This window comes from Xenopus laevis, chromosome 4S (assembly GCF_017654675.1).
Source record: "Xenopus laevis strain J_2021 chromosome 4S, Xenopus_laevis_v10.1, whole genome shotgun sequence".
Lineage (NCBI taxonomy): Eukaryota > Metazoa > Chordata > Amphibia > Anura > Pipidae > Xenopus > Xenopus laevis.
Window position 1 is genome coordinate 57,031,793 of NC_054378.1, and position 27,815 is coordinate 57,059,607.

General features: G+C 38.2%; 1 protein-coding gene across 8 annotated transcripts; it reads right to left on the reverse strand.

The window, feature by feature from the left end:
* Positions 1-27,813, reverse strand: aktip.S (AKT interacting protein S homeolog). 8 transcript variants are annotated; one of them, XM_018259686.2, is made up of 11 exons: positions 27,662-27,813; positions 25,948-26,011; positions 15,043-15,108; positions 12,803-13,011; positions 11,519-11,583; positions 8,441-8,541; positions 8,168-8,256; positions 5,935-6,033; positions 4,968-5,075; positions 3,094-3,154; positions 1-909 (listed from the first exon to the last, which is right to left on the reverse strand). In XM_018259686.2, the coding sequence occupies exons 3-11, from the start codon at positions 15,085-15,087 to the stop codon at positions 805-807; spliced, it is 882 nt and encodes a 293-aa protein (XP_018115175.1). In that variant the 5' UTR covers positions 15,088-15,108; positions 25,948-26,011; positions 27,662-27,813; the 3' UTR covers positions 1-804.
* Between the last annotated feature and the right edge of the window lie 2 nt (positions 27,814-27,815).

The following is a 27,815-nucleotide window of genomic DNA, read 5'->3' on the forward strand; positions in this document are numbered from 1 at the left end:
TATGGTCAGTGGAGTCATTTTATTAGCTGTGACCAAATAAAAAACACAGTTTGGAGGAAGTGATCATTAAAAAAAAAAAATAGTTTATCAATGTTTGTTTTCTATTAAGACTGATGGGTGCTTCAGTGACAAAAAAAATAGCGTGTCTGCTCCTTTAACACTTACCAACTGTAGAGTTTAACAGTGGTTCCCTACAGGGGTAAAAGTGCCAGAGTATCTTAAGAACACAGTTTCAAAACCATAACCTCCCCGATTCCCCACAAAGTGCGAGATGTGGAATTATCAAACAAGATATATACAAATTATTTATACTAACCATATTTACAAAAAAAAAAAAAAAACATTTAAAACTGTTAAATACTACAGATCTTATTTAGTGTATAATGAGCATAGCTTCTCCACTTTCCTTTGTACTCCCGGCCCCGCCTCTGATTTAGCGTCTTTTGATTGCGTCAGTCACACGGGCTTCCTAGCGCAGAAGTCACAAGCGAAGCCAAACACGACACTACAATAGTAGTATGAGGGAAGGAGAGTGGCCATGCTCCGCTACTAAAATAACTCGCTTTTCGACATGTCTGATGTATGGAAGCGTTGCATCATCAGTAAAGGAATTTTAAAATCAAAAACAAAAAAATCCTACATTTTCAGGCGTTAAAATGCAAATTCATGGTAAAAATCCAACTTTATGGGGGGAAAAAAAGCCAAATCTTGAGAGTCTGCGAGGTACTCGCTCCACCATAAAGTAAGTGCCAGTACTAGTCATTAACTAAGCCCATAACTGCTGGGCTACTGTTCCCGAGATCACTAGGTCTGCAATGAATTCTCCTCTTTGCTGAAGGGTAAAACAGAGCCAGGCTTCACCCAAGACAGGCCAGAGACATGGAGACCTCTGCTTTGTTCTTCTGACTTCTTCTAGGAAAAATGAGAAGCATGTGTCAGTGTATTCTTCATGCATTAATGTACAGATAACACACATTCAAACAAAAACTCCTTGTCAGTGTGTCCTGGGGTAGGGTTATTCCTCATTCACTATATTTACAACCCACATCTCAGTCTGGTAGGAAGGCTCCTAGAAGGTGACATTAACATACAACAATGCTACCTGACAAGACCGGGAATGAGAAGACTAAACAATGAAGAGTTGGAATTGCCTTTCTTAAAAAAAAAAAATGTTTAATGGAATTGAGGTTTGTGAAAAGTCATGTAATAAACTACTTCAAACCCTACTTTGGAGCCAGAAAGATATTTTTTACTCTCAGAGGAAAACGGTTGATGGTTTCAGATGGGAGAATGTGGTTTAGGTACAGTTTAGGTGTTCTACCAAAAGGTGGAACATCTCTGTTTTATTCTCAAACCTTTTTACTCTCACCTCCAATGATACTTGTTCCTTTAACTTTAGCCCATTTAGTGCTAGGCATGTTGGCCAGCACAGTTCATTGCCAGAATGCCCAGTCTTGGCCTGCCCTTAGCCTAGAACATCAGTATGGGGTCCCTTATCTTAGATTATGAACTGGAATTCATTCTGACCAGTCTTTCCAAATTACCAACTCCAAACCAAATCCTAGCTAAATCTTCTAGGCAAAGGGCACCACCCAGTGAAGTATTAGACCTAACTGTCCATTAAACTCGGATTCCTGCATGAAGAGGGGGATACTGATGAGCAAATTAATTCAGAATCAATCAGTATGGAATTTTGAACGGATTATGATAAAATGAAAACTAGGGATGCACTGAATCCACTTTTTGGGATTCGGCCGAATCCCCGAAACCTTCACGAAAGATTTGGGAAAGGAAAATGTAAAAAAAAATTTTTTTACTTCCTTGTTTTGTGACAAAAAGTCATGTGATTTGCCTCCCAGCCCATAATTTACATATTAAAATTAAAATTAAAATTTTGTTTGGCCAGGCACAAGGATTTGTCTGAATTCTGCTGAAAAAAAGCCAAATCCTGTATTTGGTGCATCCCTAATTAAAACACACTTCCTAGTGGTAAACATTAACTTTCTGCCCCCCACACCCACAAATTAGAAGGACAATAGAAGCCACTGATACATAGAATTCGGAGGTTACTTTTTATATTTTAAAGTATAAGGTACATGAATCAGGTGTTCATGTATCAGTGTGATACAGGTCACTAACCAATAAACAACAGGATATGCTTTTCAAATGATTGACGCTATTTGGGAATATTTTATCCAAGTTATTGTTCATATTCTCAGCATGAAACCTTAAAGTATCTATTTGGCATTAGCAGAATGCTCTTTAAAATTAAAAGGGAACTCAAGCTTCCAAACCAAAATTTGATAAAGAGGCCCACATAACACAAATATACCCTAATAAACCCATCACATTTACTTGTTTCTTCAAAAAGTATGAATAAATGCCATTCTCTATGCTACAATCCAGCTGTTTTAACAGTTCTTTTCTTTCTGCATCATTTAAAATCCTGGCAAGGAAGGAGGGACTAAACACTGATGTTACAAATTGTAAAAACTTCTCCACAGCTTACAGACAGCATGCAGGAACTACATAACCCACAATGCATTGCACTGTGATGTTCCGTTCCTTATTGAAATCATGTGTGCAGGGAATTGTGGGATTTGGAGGATGCAGGCTGAGGACAGATGGCTGTTGATACAAAGTAACAGTAGTCAGCCAGCTCAGCAAAGTAGTCAGACAGATCAGCAGGACAGCAGGGGGCTAGGCTTAGGGAACTGTCAGAAACCATTAAAAATCATGAAAAGTCTGCATATTTTTAAATTGATGAATATTGCAAAGTTGCTTGAAATTATGTTTACTTTTCAAAAAGCTTAAGTTATGTTTGTGTGGAGTTCCCCTGTAATTTCTTTCAGGAGTTAAACAGAGCAATCATTGGAGTGAACAGTCCAGGAAATGTATAATTCCAACATGAGTCTCTATATCCACCCGTTTCTGCCCTTCTATGTAGCAAATCAATAGTCGCTAAGCTGAAACCAGAAGAATATCACACATTAAATGTATGTCCTAATATATTTTTCTCCTTTCAACATAAAGAGTGAGACTTGTACAGTGATAATCCAGTGTATGGGAAAGGCGACACATTCAGGCGCATACTTTTTGTGCCAACATTCTTTCTCTGGCATCATCGTGCAGTACTGGGTTCCAGGGAGAGAAACTGGAAAAAAAAAATACAAACACACACATAAAAAAAAATAAACAAATGGCAAAACTACAAAAAACAATACAATTTTCTATGAGGAATTCCTCAAACATAGGTGTGCTTTGTCTTCATTATACCATGTGACAACATTTAAACACAGCGTTAAAGGATAAAGCCTGTAGAGGAACAGACACTGCAATTCTAAAATGAAAAGATGTTTCATAAAGCATTTTCACAAATTATACAATTTGAGATATGAATACGTTTTATTTGTGAGCTCCTTCAATCTAACAATTCTCTTAAGGTGGCCATACACAAGCTCATAAAACCTACTAACAGACTCTTATTGGTCTGTGCATGGGGTCCTTTAATGGGCTTCCCCAACCGACATCTGGCAGATACCTATTGGGACAGGTTTAGAAATCCTGTCGGAGCGAGGACTGTATCGGCTCGTCATGCAGCTCCTGCTCAAACCACCTGCATTTTTTAGAGTCCAACAATCTGGTTAAGCCCAGTATCCCCTACCTCAAGGTGTGTATATTGGTGAAAGATCCACTTCTTTGGTGACCTTCAGGCCAAAAATAGACATGTCAGAGTGATAAATTTAGCAAACAGGGCGAATTACAAATTTACTAAAAGTTAGTAGCCAAGTGGCAACCCTAGCCCTGGCCTGACAGCTGGAACAATTTGCTGTACCAGTTATTGGCCATTTCACTTTCCTGCATGTTGGAAGCAAATCGGTTTGCAGCCCTACATTCAATGTTTGGTTCAACATTGTTTAAAAACTTAGGCTTTTTAAAGTAATGAAACTAATATAATGTGCTGCACTGGTAAAACTCGTGTGTTTATAAACAAGCTGTTGTGTAGACATGGGGGCAGCCATTCAAAGCTGAAAAAGGAGAAAAGGCCCAGGATACACAGCAGATAACAGATAAGACCGGTTATCTTTGTGTTTGAATGGCTGCCCCCATGGCTACACAGCAGCTTGTTTATATAAACTATAGTAGTGTTTTTGAAGCAAATACACCAGTTTTACCAGTGCATGCTAACAGTATATTATATGTTAATTTATTTAGAACATTTTCATTTTTTTGGTGTTACTGTTCCTTTAAAGGAGAACTAAACCCTTTAAGTTAAAAGAGAAGTTAAAAAAAAACCCTACCCTACATAGATACGCCCGTGAACGCCGCTGGACAGAATCTGCACGGAGGGGTAAGTAAACAGTTAGGGGCATTTGCCAGGGGTCTATGTAGGGTAGGGTTTTTTTTTTTTAACTTTAGGGTTTGCTTCTCCTTTAAGCAGCATAGCCATGAACAAAAAATAAACAGAGCAGGTCCATCAAAAACAAGAGAGCATCACAAATCTAAAACATACAGACAGGATTATCAAGCTCTGAGTCAAGCTCTGCTCTAGGGAACTCCCTATGTTTACAGATGCCTGACGCAAGCCACTTAAATCATTTAATGCTTGGAGTGCTAATGCCTGGGTGTGCAGTGAAACACGTTTGGCACCTAATTATAATCAGTGCAAGCATGATCCTGTCACATGTTTAGTATGGAGACAAAAGAACTGGCCCAAAAAAGTGGCCTCTTTTATTTAAAAGTTACATAAACATACATTTTTAGACACCAAAAAAAAAAAAAAAAAAAAAAACCAACACTCTCTATACGGATGCCTGAAATTGCACTACGCTACAATGGGTTCTTCTTCTTCTTCTTCAAGTGGTATTTCAGTGTACATTAAAGGACAAGATAAGACTGTACAAAGACATATTAAATGACAATAAAAGGTGACAAACTGCTTTCCTACAAAACTGGTTAATACTTACATAATTGCGTAGGGATCCTCTATTTTAGGCTTGTCAAACAAGTGACTGTTGCATAGTTTTACACTGTCTACCACCTTGCTCTTGAACAGCTGAACATCCTTCTCATATCTTGATAACAGACAGAAAGCAGAATAAATACCCCAATGCATAAATGTGTTCCTACTGCTTATCACCACTAACCTACAGAACAGCACAGATAACCACACATGGACTAAATATCCCATATTTATATTGGCATATTCATATCCCAATAGGAAACTGGCCCCTCCTAAATAAAGATTCTGCTGAAGTGTAAATAATATTGTTTAATTATATCAAGAAGGCAGCTCTGCCCAAAGCATGTTGTGTTCCATCACTGCTAATAAACACATTGCAGTTTAAAAATACTGCTTGGAGCTGTTTAAGATTCAGTTATTTCTTGGAGTACTTTATTTATTATCATACTCAAGATTCAGGGAGTCATGTGACAGAAATGACATCACTACTCACCGTTTATAAGGATATAATTTGCAAGATATTCATGGCTTTTGTGTATTATAATAAAATAATCCAAATTTTCAAAAAGGATTCACTTTTTCTCTGTAATAATAAAACAGTCGCTTGTACTTGATCCAAACTATTATATAATTTATCCTTGTTGGAATCAAAACCAGATTATAGGATTTACTGTATTTAATGTTTACATGATTCTCTAGTAGACTTAAGGTATGAAGATACAAATTATGGAAAGATCCGTTATCCGGAAAACCCCAGGTCCCGAGCATTCTGGATAACAGGTCCCATACCTGTACCGCGAACGTACCATTCAGCAAACTAAAAGTACCTGTTTCGATTCTACTACAAAGGAATGTTGTATTTATTTTTAGGTTTTACGAGTTCAACCTGGGCCTCTGTCCATCTGAGTCACTGGCCATTTTTTAACATGTACAGAAAGAAAGCAAGTCATGTAAGTGAATAGAGTTCTTACAATACAGCAGCTTCTGGATTCAGTGGACTGGTAGTGTCTATTTTGTAGAATATTCTGCGTGCATACATCAGCACTTGCCATATGTGATTATGGTTTCTCCTGGGGAGGAAATGGAAACAGGAATTATAATGTGGTACTTCCCAAAACAATGCAATAAAACAAATATAAACAAAAGTCTCGTACATCTTCAGCTCAGCTAAATGAGTCTGGATATGTGTTCATTCAGGTGTGTGTATATATGTGTAAGCAGATTTATCTATCCTACTGGTGCTAAATAAGAGTTAAATTGAACAATTTAATACCTAGAATGCTGTTGTAAAGGTAACTGTGGGTGAAGGACTCACATTGTTAACTTTTCTATAGGAGAGTAGTACAGACAGACACACATAATAGTGAGGTGCGGGACGATTCTGCAGTACGTCCTCGGGTGGGTTCGCACTGACCTTTAGCCTCCATTCTCCCGCCAGCAGCCTTCTTCTACCCTGCTTCTGCGCATGCCTTTTTATATACTTGCACAGGCCCTTTCGTGACATCACAACGGGGCGGGCACATGGAGTTAAGGTCGGTTGTGGGTCGAGGTTTTCTCGACCCGCCACATCACCAACACATAGTAATCTCAAACTATTTAAACGGACAGGACTTTTTCTTTTTAAACATTAGTTCACTCATTAGGTCTAGTGCTGAACATTGCTTTTTGCATATCGGTGGTTTTATTTCTTGTGCTAAACCAGACCCGAAAAGTAAACTTGCATTCTATTTCCTGCCTGTATGGACACAATCAAAACAAATGAAAGATCTACTGAGAAGCTTCTGTATAATGAGCTGCTCCTAATCACAAATCCTTCAACTGGGGGAAAGGAAAGGTATGTTTATACAGATGCATGGAGAGGTGCTTTGTTCAGATTGCCAAAATACTTTCTTGAATGTTTTTTTGTGGAGGTCTGTTTGTTATTACTCCATGTACTTCAGTGCTTGTAAGAGCAGGAGTGGACTGGGGCTTTTTGACCACCTCTGTTTTGAACTGGGTGGCAGCGGCAGACTGCTCATGTGCCATTGCCCTAAAAAGCAAGGTGCAACTGACTGGCAGCAAGAGATCAGATCCTGAAGTTAGACTTTACTGATATTCATATTTTTAATAGTTACCTTTCCAGCCAGCCCCTACTCTTCCATAAGCCACATTGACTGAGAGACATGACTTGTTTTTCACCATTCTGAGGGTTGTTCATCTTTGAGTTGAAGGGATTCTGTCATGATTTTTATGATGTAGTTTTTATTTCTAAATCACACTGTTTACACTGCAAATAATTCACTCTACAATATAACATTTAATTCCTGAACCAGCAAGTGTATTTTTTTTAGTTGTAATATTGGTGTGTAGGCAGCCATCTCTCATTTTGCCTGGTCATGTGCTTTCAGAAAGAGCCAGCACATTAGGATGGAACTGCTTTCTGGCAGGCTGTTGTTTCTCCTACTCAATGTAACTGAATGTGTTGCTGTGGGACCTGGATTTTACTACTGAGTGCTGTTCTTAGATCTACCAGGCAGCTGTTATCTTGTGTTAGGGAGCTTCTATCTAGTTATCTTCCCATTGTTCTGTTAAGCTGCTGGGGGGGAAAGGGAGAGGGTGATATCACTTCAACTTGCAGTAAAGCAGAAAAGAGTGACTGAAGTTTATCAAAGTCACATAACTGGGGGCAGCTGGGAAACTGACAATATTTCTAGCCCCATGTCAGATTTCAAAATTAAATATAAAAAAAATCTGCTCTTTTGAGAAATGGATTTCAGTGCAGAATTCTGCTGGGGCAGCACTATTAACTGATGCATTTTGAAAAAAACATTTTGTCCCATGACAGTATCCCTTTAACTTTTAGTATGATGCAGAGAGTGATATTCTAAAACAATTTGCAATTGGATTTCTATTATCTATTATTTGTGGTTTTTGAGTTATTTAGCTTTTTATTCAGCTTATTAAGCATTAATCATAGTACCATTCCTGAGAGATAGATCTGCAGGTTGAAATGGGTAGAGTGGATTTTGAACTTGAAAACAATTAGTGTTACTGGTCCTTTAATCTCTACTGATCCTTACACAGAAATGCTACACATCATTTTCATTAAGTGAAAAACACACTTACCACGGCAATATGAGTGTGGGGAAAAGAAGATTTGGGAGAGGGTGCAGCAAGTCAGGTTGTTTGAGATGAGTGACTGGATGAAGTTATCGTCAAACTCACCTCCATTTTGTAAATGCGCGTTTAACATCCAGCTCTCCCGAAATTGGATCAACTAATGGATGGAACACTGGGATATCAAATACGAGCCGCTGAAACAGAAAAGAAGCACATATCAATCAGAACACATAGAATAAATAGTACTTATTCAAATAGTTAGGTTCTTCAGAGTGCTGCAGTGAAGAATGTAGCACCTTAGGGCACCTTTAGTTGGGGGGGGGGGGAAGGAGGAATTTAAGAGTTTTGTGTGCTGAAAGCTTAAAAACCTCTACTTACCGGACATTCGCCATCAGGGTAGTTATCAGGAATATAAACTGTGAATTTAAATACACCATCCTGGTAAAGTCCGTGTCTTATAAATATTACGCCAAACCACACTGTAAAAAGGACAAACGATAGAAATATTGGTTTTTACAGAAATGTTACATCTGGAGGCCAGCAAAACTATTAATTAACTATTGCCATTGGGCCAGACAATTTTTTTTTCAACTTTATTAAAGGAACAGTTGAGAGTAAAAATAAAAACTGGGTAAATAGATAGGCTGCACAAAATAAAAAATGTTTAATATAGTTAGTCAAAAATGTAATGTATAAAGGCTGGATTGCGTGGATGTGTAACATAATAGCCAGAACACCACTTCCTGCTTTTCAGCTCTCTAACTACTACAGTCAACTACTTTAAGGGGGGGGTCACATATACTGTTCAGTGAGTTTGCAATTGATCCTTAGCATTCAGCTCAGACTCAAAAGCAACAGTTATGTCCTATGTGGCCCCCCTTCAAGTCACTGACTAACTCAAGAGTTAGAGAGCTGAAAAGCAGGAAGTAGTGTTCTGGCTATTATGTTACACATCCAGTCACTCCAGCCTTTATAACATTACATATCAGGCATGGGGCCCAGTTATATAGAGAACTCTGTATTTAAGTACCATATCTTGCATCAGGAACAGACACCTTATTAACACTAAGCTGTCTGAACTGCTGCAGAATGGGTTCTATAATTAGTCTTTGCATATTAATGTTTCTTATTTTATATAATTTGCCTTATTGATATGGTATGACTATGTGCTGGTTATGCAGTGGAAATGTGGATGTTATTTATTTATACAATTCTATGATGGATAAATATGATTAAATAAACTTCCTTATAGGAGCTATACTGACCATTAGACATAAGTGACTAAGTTTTTAAAAGCATTTATATTCTGGGATGCATTTCCTGTGTATGCATTGTTGAACTAGAAGATTACTTGGATGCTGTACAGCCCAGCACAGTGGTCTAGCAATGTTACCTATTCTAAAACCATTTGATACTGGTATAACTGAACACTGTGGTTGATTCAAATCCTGCTTTATTATTCTTTGGAACGTTTGAATTCAGTACTGTGGTTTAAAAATGATGCTTGGATAATTAATAGCACATTGTTAATAGTGGAGAGGGGTCTCTTTGTATCTCCTGTTCCATCTTTTTATGGGAAAGGGGAGTACTTTTTTAAAGGGGAACTAAAGTCTAAAATAGAATAATGTTAGAAATGCTGTATTTTGTATATTAAATATAAACATGAACTTACTGCACCAGAAGCCTAATTAAACAAATGACTTATGCTTTCAAAGTTGGCACAGGGGGATGTCATCTTATAACTTTGTTAAACATCTTTGCAATACCACTACACACATGCTCAGTGGGGTCTGGGCTTAAGTTGGGAGGTTAAGCTTAGGGATCATCATAAATGATCAAAACAGCACAAGTCAAATAATATCTGCCATAGAAGCCGATTCAGCAAGACTGATTAATAATCAGAATTTACAGATTGCACTGGGTCTGTAGATACAAATCCCTACATGATCGCTGGCTGCTTTACAGGGAAACAAACAAAGCTGCTCGAGGTCAGGGAAGTAAGGTGGGGGCCGTTTTGAAAGTATGATTGTTTCCCTGCAGAGCGGTTAGGGACTGACTGAAGTTTCCTATCTGCAGCTGTCAGAGCAAGTAAAACGAAGGGGGGATTTCACTGCATACAGTCAAGTTTCTTGTAAAAATTAAAATTTATTTTTCATTAAAGAAAGTAAAAATGGGATTGTATTTTTTCTGCCTTTACATCCCCTTTAAGGATGTTCAAATAAAACATCATGTGTGGTCTTATCTATACGATGGTTTCATGCAATGTTTGATAGTGGCCCTATGACTACCAGGAGAACAGATAAATTGGTTTCATAAAGGTTATACAATTTGGTTCAATATTAATTGGGAAACCAAAATTCCCTGGTAGTCAGGGTATTGTTCTCACTCTTTTTAAGTATGTCTAAGTATATTATGGTCCAAAGCTGCATCTATCCACACGGGGAATAGGAATAAGGAATGCAATAAAAGTAGATAGTGGGACAATGTTACCAATGAGGAAAGTTATTCCTTGTGGGAGCATTTTTGGGGAAGATTACCCTGCAAAATGTAATATTCTTATTTCTAATGCATTTATTGTATTTCCCCATTAGGAAGTAAATGCCTTCCTCATCCTGACATTAAGTAAGCAATGCAGTTAAGCAATGCAAATTGATTGATGCATTTGAATTTGTTCCCTAATAGAGTGGTTCAATTCACAATTATATAAAGCACTAGGGAACAGTTGCCTCATCAAAACAGTCCCCTCTGAGTGACCTAGCCACCTATGTGAATTTAGAAAACTATCATTGTTCTTAAGGGCTCTTACTCACGAGCGTTTTTACCTGCGCTCCCCTGCGTTCCGTTTTTCGGCGTTCAGCCGCAGGGGAGCGCAGGAATAGACGCATTTCATTATTTCAAATGGGGCTGTACTCACACAGGCGCATGTAGGCGCCGAACGCAGGAAAAATGCAGCATGTTGCGTCTCAACCTGCGTTCTGCGCCTACATGCGCCTGTGTGAGTACAGCCCCATTTGAAATAATGACATGCGTCTATTCCTGCGCTCCCCTGCGGCTGAAAGCCGAAAAACGGAACGCAGGGGAGCGCAGGTAAAAACGCTCGTGAGTAAGAGCACTTAGGGATATTGACCAATTCTAATTTTAGAAGCAAACCAATAATTTCACTATACTTCATACTGGGTCAATTGCAGCAACCAGCAGCTTTGGTTATTCCCAGTGACACAAGGAGTGTTTGAGCAAATGAATTTGGCAAGAATCATAACATCCCCTCATCCTATAACCTCCTCTGTAATTAAAAATGATAGCAGCTGCACTGATAAGCAGAGTCCATTCAATAGAGTGTTTCCACAGATGTTGAACAGGCTAGTGCTGTAGGTCTATGCAATTAAGGTTGATTAATTTAAAGAGTTAATACAGACAAATATCATTGCCCTACCGATAACGTAAAAAAAATCTTACTTAATGCTGAGCTATATGAAGGCTGCACATAAACACCAGGCAACTTCTGTTTTACCACCAATGTGCTGTGGAAATAAAAAAAATATATATAATATACAAAGGCCAGTTAAAATCAGAAATAAAGCAGTATTCAAATTTGGCAATGATCTGAAGTGGACATAGATGCACGTTTACCTGTACAGGTATGGGATCCATTATGTGGAAAACTGTTATCCAGAAAGTTCTGAATTAGGGCAAGGTTGTCTCTCATAGACTCCTTAATAATCAAATAATTCAAATTTTACAAATCATTTCCTTTTTCTCTGTAATAATAAAACAGTACCTTGTATTTGATCCAAACTAAGATATAATTAAAACTTATTGGAAGCAAAAGCCTATTGGGTTTATTTAAAGGAGAAGGAAAGGCTAAAATTAAGTAAGCTTTATCAGTAAACCCTCAAAGTAATGCTGCTCTGAGTCCTCTGTCAAAAGAAACACAGCATTTCTTTCCTTCTATTGTGTTCACATGGACTTCTGTATCAGACTTCCTGTTTTCTGCAGAAACCTCCAGGGCTAGGGCTTGAGCATGCTCAGTTTGCTCCTCTTTCCCTCTGCTCCTCCCCCCCCCCACCTCCCTGTTGTAATCTGAACCCAGAGCTACAAGTGAGCAGGGAGGTACTCAGGCAGGAAGTGATGTCACACCAAGCTAACATGGCAGCTGTTATCTTAAACAAACAGAGAGAGAGCTTCTAGAGCTGTTTACTCCAGTATGGTAAAGAATTCTTCAGAATAAATATAGTGTTCTAGCTTACTATCGTGGCTTATCTATTGGTCATAAACTGCTTCGGTAGCTTTCCTTCTCCTTTAATGTTTATATGATTTTCTAGTAGACTTAATGTATGAAGATCCAAATTACAAAAAGATCTGAAGCATTCTGGAGAACAGATCCCATACCTGTATATGTTCATATCAGAAGTGTTCAATAGTGTGTTCATAAAGGTTTGGATTAATACAATAATAAATATCAAACAAGTACATAAATATATAACATTGCTATGCTATGCTTTCTGTTATCCATTGCAGTACAAATTAGAGTTCGATTCTGCAAGATCTGATGAATTCAAATCTAAATCTAGCAAAAAAACAAAAAAAAACCCCAACAACATTCTGCGGTTATCATATTTTCAGTACTTTTGACTGAAAAGGCATGTTTTGTTCTCTAGTCACCCATATTCTGTAGTTAACATTGATCTTGATAAGCAAAGGTAATGCTAAAAAATGCAACAAGATAGGTAGCAAACTTACAATTCTGCTAGAAGGGAGTACTCCAGATAAAAAGGACCATAGGATGCGTGGGTCCCATTAGTGGACTGTACGGATAGGGGCGGGGATATGGGCTTTGTGATAGGAACTGCATTCTTGGGTATAGAAGGAAGCTGTTTCTTGGCAGAAGATGAACGGGCCGGGCTTATCTTTTGGTCTGCTGTCGCAATCTTCTCATCATTGTCAGATCTCTGGTAGTGATGGATAGAATTAATTACTTTACTTGTAGTGTATTCTAACTACATATAAACACCCATGGCATTAAAATGTGGTTTTGACAAAAAAAATGTAAACAATTGCTGGTCTAAAATGCTGCTGCAGACCCATCACAGCTCCTAACACAAAGAGAAGTTTCTCTGCTCGGAAGCATTATTAGACAGCGTGTCAGCCTTTCTATTGTTCCAGTGTGCTTGGTAAGCAGCAGCTGCTCCTGTTCTCTTCCTAAACCACCAATGCACCATATTGTATTCACATCATGGATTTTCAAACATTGCCAACCCCAGAAAAACAAGCTTTGCACTTCAGGACTGTCAGGCTGTCATACATGTACGTAAAATGATACAGTATTATTGGTACATGTATGGCCAGCTTCACCCAGTCAGGTCATTCAGTGTCCCATTTACAATTGGAAGATATCATGATCTGTGCTGGGTTTCGTACAGTAATCCAAAGAATTTGTGGTTTCCCGGTATTTTTTTGACTTAAATAGGCGTCAGCGACATTTTGCCTGCAGCGAATTTTTGGCGAAACAAAATGGGTCAAATTCGCCCATCCCTATTTATTAATAGATACGGTTAAAAAAAAAAGGGGGATGAGATTTTAGTCGAAGTCGAGGAAATTTTTGGATTTTAGTAGATAATCCCCATCCAGTCATGTGGCATTAAAGGGATACTGTCATGGGAAATAATTTTTTTCAAAATGAATCAGTTAATATTGCTGCTCCACCACAATTCTGCACTGTAATCCATTTCTCAAAAGAGCAAACAGATTTGTTTATATTCAATTTTGAAATCTGACATGGGGCTAGACATTTTGTCAATTTCCCAGCTGCCCCTGGTCATGTGACTTGTGCCTGCACTTTAGGAGAGAAATGCTTTCTGGCAGGCTGCTGTTTTTCCTTCTCAATGTAACTGAATGTGTCTCAGTGGGACATGGGTTTTTACTATTGAGTGTTGTTCTTAGATCTACCAGGCAGCTGTTATCTTGTGTTAGGGAGCTGTTATCTGGTTACCTTCCCATTGTTCTTTTGTTTGGCTGCTGGGGGAGAAAAGGGAGGAGTGTGATATCACTCCAACTTGCAGTACAGCAGTAAAGAGTGATTGAAGTTTATCAGAGCACAAGTCACATGACTTGGGGCAGCTGGGAAATTGACAAAATGTCTAGCCCCATGTCAGATTTCAAAATTGAATATAAAAAAAATCAGTTTTCTCTTTTGAGAAATGGATTTCAGTGCAGAATTCTGCTGGAGCAGCACTATTAACTGATTCATTTTGAAAAAAAATTTTTTCCCATGACAGTATCCCTTTAATGTAAAATTTTTTGGGTATCTTGCTAAAAAAAATAAAAAAGTGATGGTGCAAAAAGCAGGAAACACTGCAAATACAATTCCAAAGCAAAGAACGAAAAATGAAATGCCCTACAATTGCTTAGTCAAAGCCCTGATCTCAATCCAGCCAAGAATCCGTGGAATAGTTTTTCATAAAATGGATGTTAAAGTGCTATCTGACCAAGATGAACAACACTGCCTGGAAGAAGGTGCCAGATTACTTCCAGAACAGTGTACAAATCTTATGTCAAAAAAGGTTGTTGCGGAAAACAGTGACATTAAAAAAAATTACTTTTTCTTTTGGTTTACATTAAACAACATAACATTAAAAACATATATTATATAGGTATCAGATCTGTTATCTGGAAATCAGTTATTCATATAGTGCCATATTAGAAAAAGTTTGCCTGCCATAGACTTTATTTTAATCAAATGATTCTAAATATTTAATAAGATTTCCTTTTCCTCGTTGTAATAAAACTACCTTGCACTTGGCACCAACAAAGATATAAATACATGTAGGCAAAATAATCCTATTGGGTTTAATTGTTTGAATATTTTTTTTAGGGAGACTTAAGGTATGGCAATCCAAATGACTGAAAGACCCCTTATCCAGAATACCTGAGGTTATAAGCATTCTGGATAAGAGATCCCATACTTATATACACACACCTACCTTGCGAACAGAAGCAGATGGCATGTTCCAGAAAGGGTTCATCATTTGAGATCCAATCTTGCGTCACTGTAAAACACAAGTAGCCATTATCTAAAAACAGTGCCGGGCCAAGCCGGGGAGTGCCCTAAGCAACCCGCAGGTAACGTTGCCTACCTCTAGCAAGTGTGTACGCACAGAAGAGTATATTTTCACTGGTGCGTGTAAAAGAACTGCCATGGTGGGCAACAAAAGGGCCCAAACTAGGGGAAGGTGGTAAAAGAGGTTCGGTGCCCCTTAAACTATGCAAATTAGGCACGTGCCTCTTCTGCCTGCCCCTAGTTCTGGCCCTGACTAAAAATCTGTAACTAGCAAGATAAGCACATACCCAGAAGAGAATTTGTGGAATGCAATTTGCCAATAGAGGTATGGGATCCGTTATCTGGAAAGCCATTATATAGAAAGTTCCAAATTACGGAAAGGCCGTCTCCCATGGACTACATTATAGTCATATAATCCAAATATTTAAAAATTATTTCCTTTGTCTCTGTAATACTTGATTCCAACTAAGATATAATTAAGCCTCCTTATTGGAAGCAAAATTGGGTTTATTTAATGTTTACATGATTTTCTGGTAGACTTAAGGTCCAAATTAGAGAAAGATCGATTATCCAGAAAACCCCATGTCCCGAGCATTCTATATAACAGGTCCCATTCCTGTATAATGAAACAAAAATTCAAGGTCTACTAATCCTTAATGTTTAGACCGATTGTGCCCTGAGAAATAATGAAAACATTTGGCAATTGGGAAATCCTGATCATTATTTTACCTACAACACAACCTTTTCCTAATGGTATTAACATGAGCACTACAAGAATGTGAAAGCCTTATTATTCAGACTAGAAAATCTGGTTTAGAGGAAATCTAAAAAATATATATAATAGTTAGGGAGTGTGTTAACTTCCTTTACCTCTGGTACATGAGAGATTTAGTCACACTGATAAAGTGTTTTTTCTGTGAGAGTACATTATTTTATGTACTGTACACTTATGTTAATAGTAGGGATGCACCCAATGCACTATTTTGGATTCGGGCAAACCCCCGAATCCTTTGCAAAAGATACACCAAATCCTAATTTGCATATATATGCAAATTAGGATTCGGTTCAGCCAGGCACAAGGATTTGGCTGAATCCAAATCCTGCTGAAAAAGGCCGAATCCCAAACAGAATCCTGGATTTGGTGCATCTCTAGTTAACAGGAGATTTACCGTCCCAAGATGCATCACTCCTGATACCTCTGGCAGCAATCGTTCATGTAGTTCATTCCAGTACTGAATCGTCACTAACTTACAACAACATTATTGACTCAAAGCTCTTATTTTAGGGCCAGCTAGGAGATGTCATTTGTAGTTTAAACTCTACAAGAATGTCATTACAGGCCGTGACAGCTGAGACTTTCCATGCTGGAGAACAGTGCAGGCAGAATTCCTTAAAACAAGAGGCTTTTAGTTCTTATAAAAACTATATTTCTATATTGTGGTTTGTTTTATTCCATAAGATAATCAATAAGGTACTCACTGGAAAATATGAAACTTTTAAAAATTGCTTTACCCTCGTTCTTACTGAATATATGGCAAAATCTAATTATCTGTGAAACATGCACTATTTCTGTATTTACTCAGTTGTTAGTGATACCACTTGTAATTGCTTTGTAAAATTAACTAACCTTCCCATTTTAAACACATTTAAAAATCAAATCTTTGTAATGATAGATATGTGGTATTCAATTAAATTAGGTTTCCTTCCGGCGACTTCAGAAATCGAAGCGCTGCGAGTGCACTGGCGCAGGCATTTTTTCATTGAAGCAGACGGAAGACACGGGGAAGCAGTTTGGGGAAATTTGTGCCCCCAAAGAAGAGGCGATTAGTCGCCGGGTGACTAAATCTTCCCGAATCTCCAGGTGTGCCCTTAGCCTAAATGTATTTATTTAAGAATGGCTGTGCACACTGTTGCTTTAATGATAATCTATTTAGTCAGCAATAGCTGGTGCTGCGTGAGACTGAAAATGACAATTGTTTTAAAGGAGAAGGAAAGGCTAAAAGTAAGTAAGCTTTATCAGAAAAGTCTATATAAATACACCAGTAAACCTTCAAAGTAATGCTGCTCTGAGTCCTCTGTCAAAAGAAACACTACATTTATTTCCCTCTATTGTGTACACATGGGCTTTTGTATCAGACTTTGTTTTCATCTTAAACCTCCAGGGCTAGGGCTTGAGCATGCTCAGTTTTCTCCTCCCCTCCCTGCTGTAATCTGAGCCCAGAGCTATGACTGAGCAGGGAATCTCGGTCGGATGTGATGTCACACCAAGTGAATATGGCAACTGCTATCCTAAACAAACAGAAGGACTTCTAGAGCCGTTTACTCAGGTACGGTAAAGTATTCTACAGAATGAATAGTGTTAGTTTATACTATTGTGGCTAATCTATTGACAATAAAATGCTTCTGTACCTTCCCTTCTCCTTTAAACAACAAAATCTCAATTTGCACTCTCGAGATTAATTTAATTCCTTTGAATTTTATTTAAATACAATGAATTCATATTAATCTATAATTTAAATAAAATTCAATGAGTTGATATTAATCTATAATTTGAATAAAATTCAATGAATTGATATTAATCTAGAGAGTGCGAATTGAGATTTTTTTTGCTTAAAATAAACAATAAACGTAACTATTCCTTTCCTTTAACAAGCCATGATACAACTTCTACAGATACAATTTTAAATGGAGACAGGGAAAAACCTTGACAATGCCTAGGTCACAGGGACCTTGAATATCTGCTTGAATATAAAACAGCTCAGAAAGGTACAAATATATTTCAATAAACAAACAGGCAATAAAACAAACAGGCAATCGGATCTGCAAAATCTGCAGCTGTTTAGTTCATTCCCAAGTGACAAGAGGACAATGGGAAATAAACAGGAAAACAAAAATGACAGGGCACTACAGTAAATAAAGTCCAGCAAGACACACAGAACAAATACATAAACATTCCATCCCAGCAGACATGTTCGTGTCTGCAACAAGATTTTGGGAACGGCATGTGAGCTGGAAGTATCTGTTCTGCTGGGTGTGTCAGGAATGCACCAAAATGAGAATTCTCCACACAGTTTTGGACGCGTTTAAAGTCTGAATGTCTGCAGAATATGCTAGAGAGACATATAAAACTGTTAAAGCTGTAAGAATATAAGATTCTTAAAAATTGACCAAATAAAATGATTGAAATTTTACACATGTACTTACGATCAGAACCAGAATAAACTTATTAGAATTCAAAATGTAAGGCAATATGAGCATTTATTTGCTCCAAATGAGAATAAAACTGGCCTCAATCATAGTAGGATACAAAGAGAGCTGTGAATAGGACGGCTTCAAATGCAGCAGGGCTTGCTCTGTGATCCATACCTGGTTGAAAATGCAGACAGGGAATGCAGCAGCTCCTATATTACAGGGTTGTTTGAGTCAGACAACTGCTCAAAAGCTGAAGTACTGAAAGCTCATAACATAAAATATGTATAGTAGGATTCTCATTTTATGTTTTTCAGGGGACCAGTAACAAATGGTGTAAAATCATGGAAAAACATTATGCATCCCATAGATCCGTTATCCGGAAACCCGTTATCCAGAAAGCAGCGAATTACGGAAAGGCCATCTCCCATAGACTCCATTTTATCTAAATAATCCACTTTTTTTTTTTAAAATGATTCCTTTTTCTCTGTAATAATAAAACAATACCTTGTACTTAATCCAAACAAAGATATAATTAATCGTTATTGGAGGCAAAACCAGCCTATTGGGTTTATGTAATGTTTACATTATTTTCCAGTAGATTAAAGGTATGAAGATCCAAATTACAGAAAGATCCTTTACCTGGAAAACCCTAGGTCCCGAGCATTCTGGATAACAGGTCCCATACCGGTATACATTAGTCGGACCACAAACAGGTTTCACTGTATTTAGCCTCCGTTATTTAGACTGACATGCTATAAAGCACAGTTAACATTTCACATGTAGAAGTTATGGGAACATACAAACATGCTTTAGAGGCATGGGTATAGGAAAATATCTAACGCAAACAATACAATTGAATTGCCAGTTTTACCACCAAATGTCACTTCACTAATTTCCAGAAAATATTCTCTAACTTTAGAGGGATTTTTTTTAAAGCAGGTACAGATTTCCCTATAAAATCTCCTATATTCTAAATCAGGGTCTAGCCCCGGAGCTCAGCAAAGCAAACACAGTGCAACTTCCTCAGAAAGTTGGATTGAGGTATGGAAACTAATGGTGCATAGAAATGCCAATATATTTTTAAATGGTGTATATACAGTATGCAAGCATGTTTTCTCCCACCACTTCATGTAATTGGTTCAGCAAACCATGCAAGTTACTTTCACGCATGGTGGACTTGTCCTAGGTAGTTCCTTTTGGTAATAAGGCAGGATTGCTACTCACACTTATGTACTGCAGATCAGAATGAACTCTGCTCAAGGTTTAAATGATTTTAGCAGACTTTATGTAACATTTCATTAAGACCCTTTATCCAGAAAACCCTCGGTCACAAGGGGTTGTTCACCTTTGAGTTAACTTTTAGTATGATACAGAGTGTGATATTCTGAGACAATCTGCAATTGGTTTTAATTTTTTATTATTTGTGGTTTTTAAGTTATTTACCTTTTTATTCAGCAGCTCTTCAATTTGCATTTTAAGCAATCGGATAGCTAGGGTCCAAATTACCCTAGCAACCATTAATTTATTTGAATAAGACTGGATTATGAATAGGAGAGGACCTTAATAGAAAGATGAGGAATACAAAGTAGCAATAACAATACATTTGTAGCCTTACAGAGCAGCTGCTTTTTAGATGGGGTCAGCCATGCCCATTTGAGTCAGAAGAAAAAGGCAAATCATTATAAAACTATAAAAAATAAATAATGAAAACCAATGGAAAAGTTGCTTAAAATTGGTCGTTCTATAACATACTCAAAATTAACTTAAAGGTGAACCACCGCTTTAACAGGTGCCAAACCTGTATTCCTAATGGCAGTTGCTAAATAGGTTATGGCCTTCAACTGGTGCTCTCTCCTTTCCTTCTAAAGACACAGGTGCAGGGTAGACTAGATAATATAAAAAATATGGCTAACAGACTGCACAATGCTGGGTGATAAATGGAAACTATATTAACTTTCTTGAGTAGCTTAAATGCTTTTATGGTTATGTGTATTTCTCTATGCTACAGTGCGGTACAGGACACTACAATGTAATGTAGCCTGGATTATAGAATGATATTTAAAGAAATACTGAAAAAGCAAAACAAAAATGAAGCAGGTTCCAATGTGTGCACAAAGCGTTGCAAACAGAGAAATTGTTCCAGGAGCCAGGCAGCTAAAGCTTTAAAATAAACTTCCTGGCAACTCAGTCTAGTTTGAATGCAGCAAACACATTGAATGCAGAGTAGGACTGCCTAGTTGTGGTTATCCAGCTCTCCAAGGGATATTAATGCACTCCTGTCTTCCAAAATGACCCAGGAAGCAGGCCCGGACTGGTAATCTGTCAGTTCGGGCAATTGCCCGAGGGGCCGCTCTACCCTGCTTTCAAGTGGGCCGCCCCTGCCTAATTAGATCCGGTGCTAGGTGCTCTTGCCTGCGTGAAATTTTAAATAAAGAAACTTACTCAAACACTTCACCATTACTCCCCTCTTGAAACGCTGCATTTAAAAGAGTGATATAATTATTGTTTTCGCACACTATTGTTAGCAACTTTGGCCACATCTGAGACTTTGCCACCGCCGCCATTTTAAACTCGCTGCGTCACTTCCCCCCCCCCCCAGCGCCTCATCGATACTGCACATGAGCCTCCCTAAGACCCTGTAAAAAAATAAATGCTTTATTAATACAGACCTCAGTCAGACAGACAGACCAGAACACTGCTGAGAAAGTTGTGTGCTAGCAGTGTCCACCAGCTCCTACATTGCTAATGAAGCGAGCAAGTATAGGAGCTTCAAAGCTTCCCTTCTCCTGGGGCATCTCCATAACAACGGAACAGCATGAGCTACAGCAGGCAGGAGCAGAAAGGTCAGCGATGACGCTTGTCAGTCACATGACCCAAACATCCGTGCTACACCGTGGAAAGCTTAAGCAGTAGTGCGCATGATCAGTGCTCCACAGAAAAGAAGTGCGCATGCGTGTGCCCTAAGAAGATTTTATGGCATGCAGCAAAGGTACACTTGGCAGAAATAACTCACAAATTGCAGGAAAAAATTATGTAAATATATTTACATTATATGGGCAATAATTAGAGATTTTTTTTCTTTCTTTCTTCTCCTTTAATCACTGACACCAGCATACACTGTGGGGTCACCTAATTATACTATCTTTAAAAGAATCCCTGACCCTTGACGTGCTTCACATAAACCTGTCATCCTCCCCCACTCTCTGGCATGACACTCACTAATGTAAAGTTCGAGCAGAGAGAGAGAGAGAAGGACAGGGCTGCACAAACTTTGAATTTGTCGGTGGGAATTTTTATCGCCTCACCACATACTGGTTTAGAAGACTGAGAATTTGCACTTAATTACATTAATTAAAAATGTCACTACAGTGTACCATATAAAGACACAAGGCTGCAGGGAACTCTGAGTATCACTCGTTTATTATAAGGGATAATGTACCCCCTACTGTAAATGATAAGGATATTAGAAGTCACTGAGGGGTTCTGTGACCATATAAAAGCACAAGGCTGCAGGCTGAGTTATACAGGGAACTCTGAGTATCACTCATGTATTATAAGGGATAATGTACCCCCTACTGTAAATGATAAGGATATTAGAAGTCACTGAGGGGTTCTGTGACCATATAAAAGCACAAGACTGCAGGCTGAGTTATACAGGGAACTCTGAGTATCACTTATGTATTATAAGGGATAATGTACCCCCTACTGTAAATGATAAGGATATTAGAAGTCACTGAGGGGTTCTGTGACCATATAAAGGCACAAGGCTGCAGGCTGAGTTATACAGGGAACTCTGAGTATCACTCATGTATTATAAGGGATAATGTACCCCCTACTGTAAATGATAAGGATATCAACATATACATATACTGTATAAAATATGCGTGCATATAAGTTAAAAACAAGCATGCATTTATGTGTGGGCTGCTTTGATTTTTTTGCCGGGGCTGCTTTTTACTCCCAGTCCGGCCCTGCCAGGAAGTGTCTTATAGGACATCATAATGAATGGATTCCATACCCCAAATATAAGACAGTAGTAATTACCTCACTACAGGTAATCAGTTTTGAAGAAGAAACTAAAATGTTCTGAAAGTTTGCTATGATTATCACCTTAGTTAGCCAATAAAGGTACAGGTATAGGATCAGTTAACCAGAAGCCCGTTAACCAGAAAGCTTTGAATTACGGAAAGGCCATCTCCCATAGACTCCATTATAATCAAATAATCTAAATTCTTTTAAATGATTTCCTTTTTTTCTGTAATAATAATAAAACAGAACCGTGTACTTGATCCCAACTAAAATATAATCAATCCTTATTGGAGGCAAAACCAGCCTATTGGGTTTATTTAATGTTTACATGATTTTCCAGTAAACTTAGGATATGAAGATCCAAATAATGGAAATATCTGTTATTCAGAAAACCCCAGGTCCAGAGCATTCTGGATAATAGTTCCCATACCCGTATCAGCTTTATACCACTTTTGTTATGCCTCATATCAAACGTTTTAACCTATAACTCACTATGGGGAAAAAATATACAGTAGACAGCAAGAATACAATGCCAGCAGTTCTTGCCTCATCTCTGCAGAGCACAAGTCAGGGTAGCAAAGGCTAAAAAGAAAATAATGGCAATTCAGATGCCCCAGTTTTATTCCTCCTGCAGATAAGCCACTTGTTTTAACGGCAATCTCCCACAGAGTCCATTTTAAGCAAATAATTCAAATTTTTCAAATGATTTATTTTTCCTCTTTAATAAAAAGTTTCTTGTACATGATGGTCACTTTGCTAAATAAATCCATATTGGTGGCAAACACTACTACTTGGTGGGTATCCATATTTTGGAAAAATCACTTGTCCAGAAAACAGGTTCAAAGCATTCTGTTAATAGATTTGAATAGATGAGTTTAACTATATACAAAAAAGGATATTTTGACTGTTTGCAGCTGCAAGTGAGCAGGGGTTGCCACATGGCTGGTAGTGGTTCTCAGCATAAACCTAATGCAAGAAAGGCTAGTGCAGAAAATAAGACTTTCTTGAAAGATTCATTCATGTTAGGGATTACTCATCCTACAGCTACACAAGTATGAAGATATCATAAAAAAACAAGGTAGAAGCAAAACAATGTAAAAGATATGTATGATATGCAGAGTACTGTCAAGTCTGACAACACCCTGGATCACTGACAACCAGCTCCAAGTATAGCCAAGTATAGCACACTATGGGGCAGGTTTAACAGCATTCCAGGAGAGATCTGCATTTTCTCACAATTAAAAAATAAATGTGTCAAAATACAAAATTGCTAATATATGTAAGAATATTTTATAAAAACCCAGAAAGTGTAAGCTAGCTAGCTAGTAATCTGCAGAGTTCCTATTTTCATTATTTTTGTTTTTTAAGTTATTTTGCTTTTTATGCAACAGCTTTCCAGTTTGCAATTTCAACAATCTTGTTGCTAGGGTCCAAGTTATCCTAGAAACCATGCATGGCTTTTATTAAGAGATTGGAATATGAATAGAAGAATAGAAGAAAATAGATGAATAGAAAAATGAGTAATAAAAAGTAGCCATAACAATAAATGTGTAGCTTTTCAGAGCAACTGTTCTTTAGATGGGGTAAGTGACCCCAATTTGAAAGTCAGAAGAAGGCAAATATTAAATGAAGGCCAAATGAAAAGTTACTTAAAATTGTTCATTCTATAAAACACTAAAAGGTAGCTTAAAGAAGAACCACCCCTTTAATAGATTTTCTGCGTTGTGGATAATGAATTGGTGTGGAACCAATATTTTTCTGTGACAAAAGCAAGGATTGATAAACAAATGAATACAGTAGCTCATGTGGAAAGGATTATTGTTTGTTTTCATTCAACAATTCGTCTTATATCCCATAGATTCTTTGTAATAGCAAAACTGTACCTCATGCTCGATCCCAACGAAGATAAAACTAATCCTTAGTAGAGGCAAAACAATCTTATTGGGTTTGAATAATGTTTAAACAGGACAAAGTTGGGATATTCAAATTGCAGAAAGACCCCTTATCCAGGAAAACCCTAATCCCCAACCATTCTGGATAACAGCTTCCATACCTGTATAAATAAGTTCGGTGACCCCTATTACCCAATTCTATCAGAATTTCTGTGCATTTATACATATCATGGGGAGCAGTACTACACAGACAACAAGAACAATACAACTACACCACATTTGTGTGTGTAAATATTTATAAGTATAAATATGTATAAGTATATTTCATGTGACGCAAGACCTATTGGCTCTGTTTTAAAAATGCTGGCCAGCAAACGCTATGGTTGCCTCTAACCATCAGCCACATGAGAGTGAGAGGAGTCACATTCTGCAGGCAACATTTCTCCAGACGGCCATGGAAGTTGGGGTGCACAAATACAGTGGTAAAACCTGCTTCACGGAGGCCAAAATGACTATTATTTGATGGGAACAAACCACAGAGATGTAAGCTGTTGGGTCCCACCCAGCCCTGCACATTGGCAGAGTTGTGTGAGGCCCATTGGGGGCCAGATTGTGCCAACTGGTGTGCAGAGAGCAAAATGCAAAGGCCAAAACAGACCATTGTAGACTTAAACAGGTGCTTCATCTTCAGGTTAAATGTTTGTACGTTATAGAATGTTTAATTTTTCAATTGGTCTTCATTACTTATTAATTTTTGAATTATTACCCTTTTTCCTCTGACTCTTGCCAACTTTTAAATGGGGGTCACTGACCCCATCTAAAAACAAAAGCTCTATAAGGCTCCAAATGTATTGTTATTGCTACTTTTTATTACTCGTTTCTCTATTCAGGGCTTCTCCTATTCATATTTCATTTTTTCAAATGAATGCATGATTGCTAGGGCAATTCGGAACCTAGCTACCAGACTGCAGACAAATCAAACCGGAGAACTGCTGAATACTAAGCTAAATAACTCAAAAACAAACATAAATAATAAAAAATGAAAACCAATTGCAAGTTGTCCCAGAATATCACTCTCTATATAACACTTAAAATCATTTAAAGGTGAACAATCCATTTAACATAAAATACTGCTCTATGGCAGCATATACCCGCTGCTCTAGGATGTGCTAGAACTTCCAGATTGCCCGTCTGGGGCTAAACCTGCTAATGAAAGCTTCCGGCAGTGTTCTCAAAGCCAGAGGCAATTGTAACTACATAAGCGCTGAACTGCCAATCATAACTTTCTAAAAGTTGGCCAGACTGATCGACAGACTGCACAACAGACTGTCAAGGTTTGAGGCAGTTTGCCATGTTGAGGTCAGTCAGTGGATGTAAGCCAAGGAGGTTAGCGGAATATAAGGAGTAAAGTTTGATGCAGTACTTATGACCATTAGCAACCAATCAGCAGTCAGCATTTACCGAGAACCTATCTAAAAGCAAACTTCTCATTGGTTGCTAGGCATTACTGGTCTTCGGCAAACTGCGTGTCTTTTAGCAGGAATTTTTGAAGGCCATGTAGGACAGGCAAGTTGATTGGTCTGAATTACTGTGGCAGCAAAATTTTGATGAAACTGAGAAAAATAAATGCTCCAGGAGCTATTATTATGTAACAGTAGGGTGGTTAATGAAATTTTACTCACATAGCAGTAAATTAAAGGGGATCTCTTCCTTACCATCCACATGCTTCACCAATCAGAACATGTACACTTCAGATTTTGAAAGGCGTCTTTTTTTCTCCTAAACAGAAGTAAACAGAAGAGACCTTGAGAGGATTGTCTTTCCTTTCCTCTTAATTTATCAATAAAAAACATGTGCATGATAACATTGTAATGAGGGCACCTCTTGAGATTTTTCCAGGCAGGCAGATGCAGAGGAAAACACACAAAACAAAATGAACTGGAGCAGAAAATGCTTTTTTGCCTACAAAGTAAAATCTCATTGTAGGGATTCTTGCACTACAGTAGGGTCTGTCTAGCTCTAGCAATCCACACGACCCACTGTACCTTCTGTTGCTGGATTTTGTCAATTTCTGTCAACTAAAGGAATTGTTCAGTGTTAAAATAAAAATTATGTAAATATATAGGCTGTGCACAATAAAAAATGTTTCTAAAAATGTAATGTATAAAGGCTGGAGTGACTGGATGTCTAACATAACAGCCAGAGAACTATTTCCTGCTTTTCAGCCCTCTTGGTTTCCACTGATTGGTTGCCAGGTAGTAACCAATCAGTGACTTGAGGGGGGGCCACATGGGTCATATCTGTTGCTTTTGAATCTGAGCTGAATGCAGAGGATCAATTGCAAACTCACTGAACACTTATATCCCATGTGGCCCCGCTTCAAGTCACTGACTAACTCAGAGTTAGAGAGCTGCAAAGAAGGAAGTAGTGTTCTGTTATGTTAGACATCCAGTAACTCTTTATAGATTACATTTTTGGCTGACTAATTATATTAGAAACATTTTGTATTTTGCACAGGCTATCTATTTAGACAGTTTTATTTTCACACTGAATTGTTCCTTTAAAGCTAATGGTCAGTGTTGCATTAAGGTAGGGACCCTGTGCACATTTACAAGTGCCTTAGTGATCTGGGAAGGGATAAATAGACCAAGCATACTACACATACTGGCTGATAGTTTACCGGCCTGGTCAGTAAAAATGATGGTTGATCCCAATGTTATTAATAGGGAAAAAAAGATAAATTTATATTTACATTGCTTTGGATGGATGCAAGGGTTCCTGATACCAAAATAAGGAAGGAAGAGTAAATAAACCGGATTATTGACTTTGACATTTAAAAGAAGGCTGGCATTTTTTTTTTCCAGAAAAGGTGGCAATCCTATATGCAGATAATTGCTAGAATTCTTCACGGCAGCCTCCCACAACCAGGATGGCAGTGGAGATGAATACTAGCAGTTATTACTAAATTCTCTCTCTTGTGATTCATGGACCAACCAGGATGTTGCAAAGCAAAAAAACACTTGCCCCTTGTAAATCATATTTGATCCCATCTAAACTAAATGTCACCATATTGTCCAACTCATATCTGCCCGAGTGAAAAGGACACAAGCGTCAGGCCGATAACACAACGAAACAAACGCTGGAGAAACTACAACCCTAACCCTGACACATCCAGAGCAAGAAGGTTGGACACAGGGTCGCCATTAGGGTGAGGAGAGTCTAGTGGCTGTTTAGGGGGCAGTGCTACACTTACTCGGATTACCGAGCCCACAGCTGTCAGTGAGCTCCAGAATTCGGGAAGTAGGGCGGCTGTTCTAGCGCTTGCATGTTGCTTCCATTACACAGTGCCTAACTGAGCCAATTATCCTAACACAGCCCGACAGTCCCAATTTCCCCCAACACAGCCCGCAGTTCCACATCACTACTTACACCTGCCGCAAAACTGTTAACTGCGGGTCCTACCCTCCTGTCTTACAGAAAATCCAAACGCTGCAAATCTCATCCCGCGAGACTGGCGTCGCGACTACACGTAAGCGCAGTGACGCGCACGTAGCCGCCTTGTGGGAGTGGCGAGTCAGCGTAA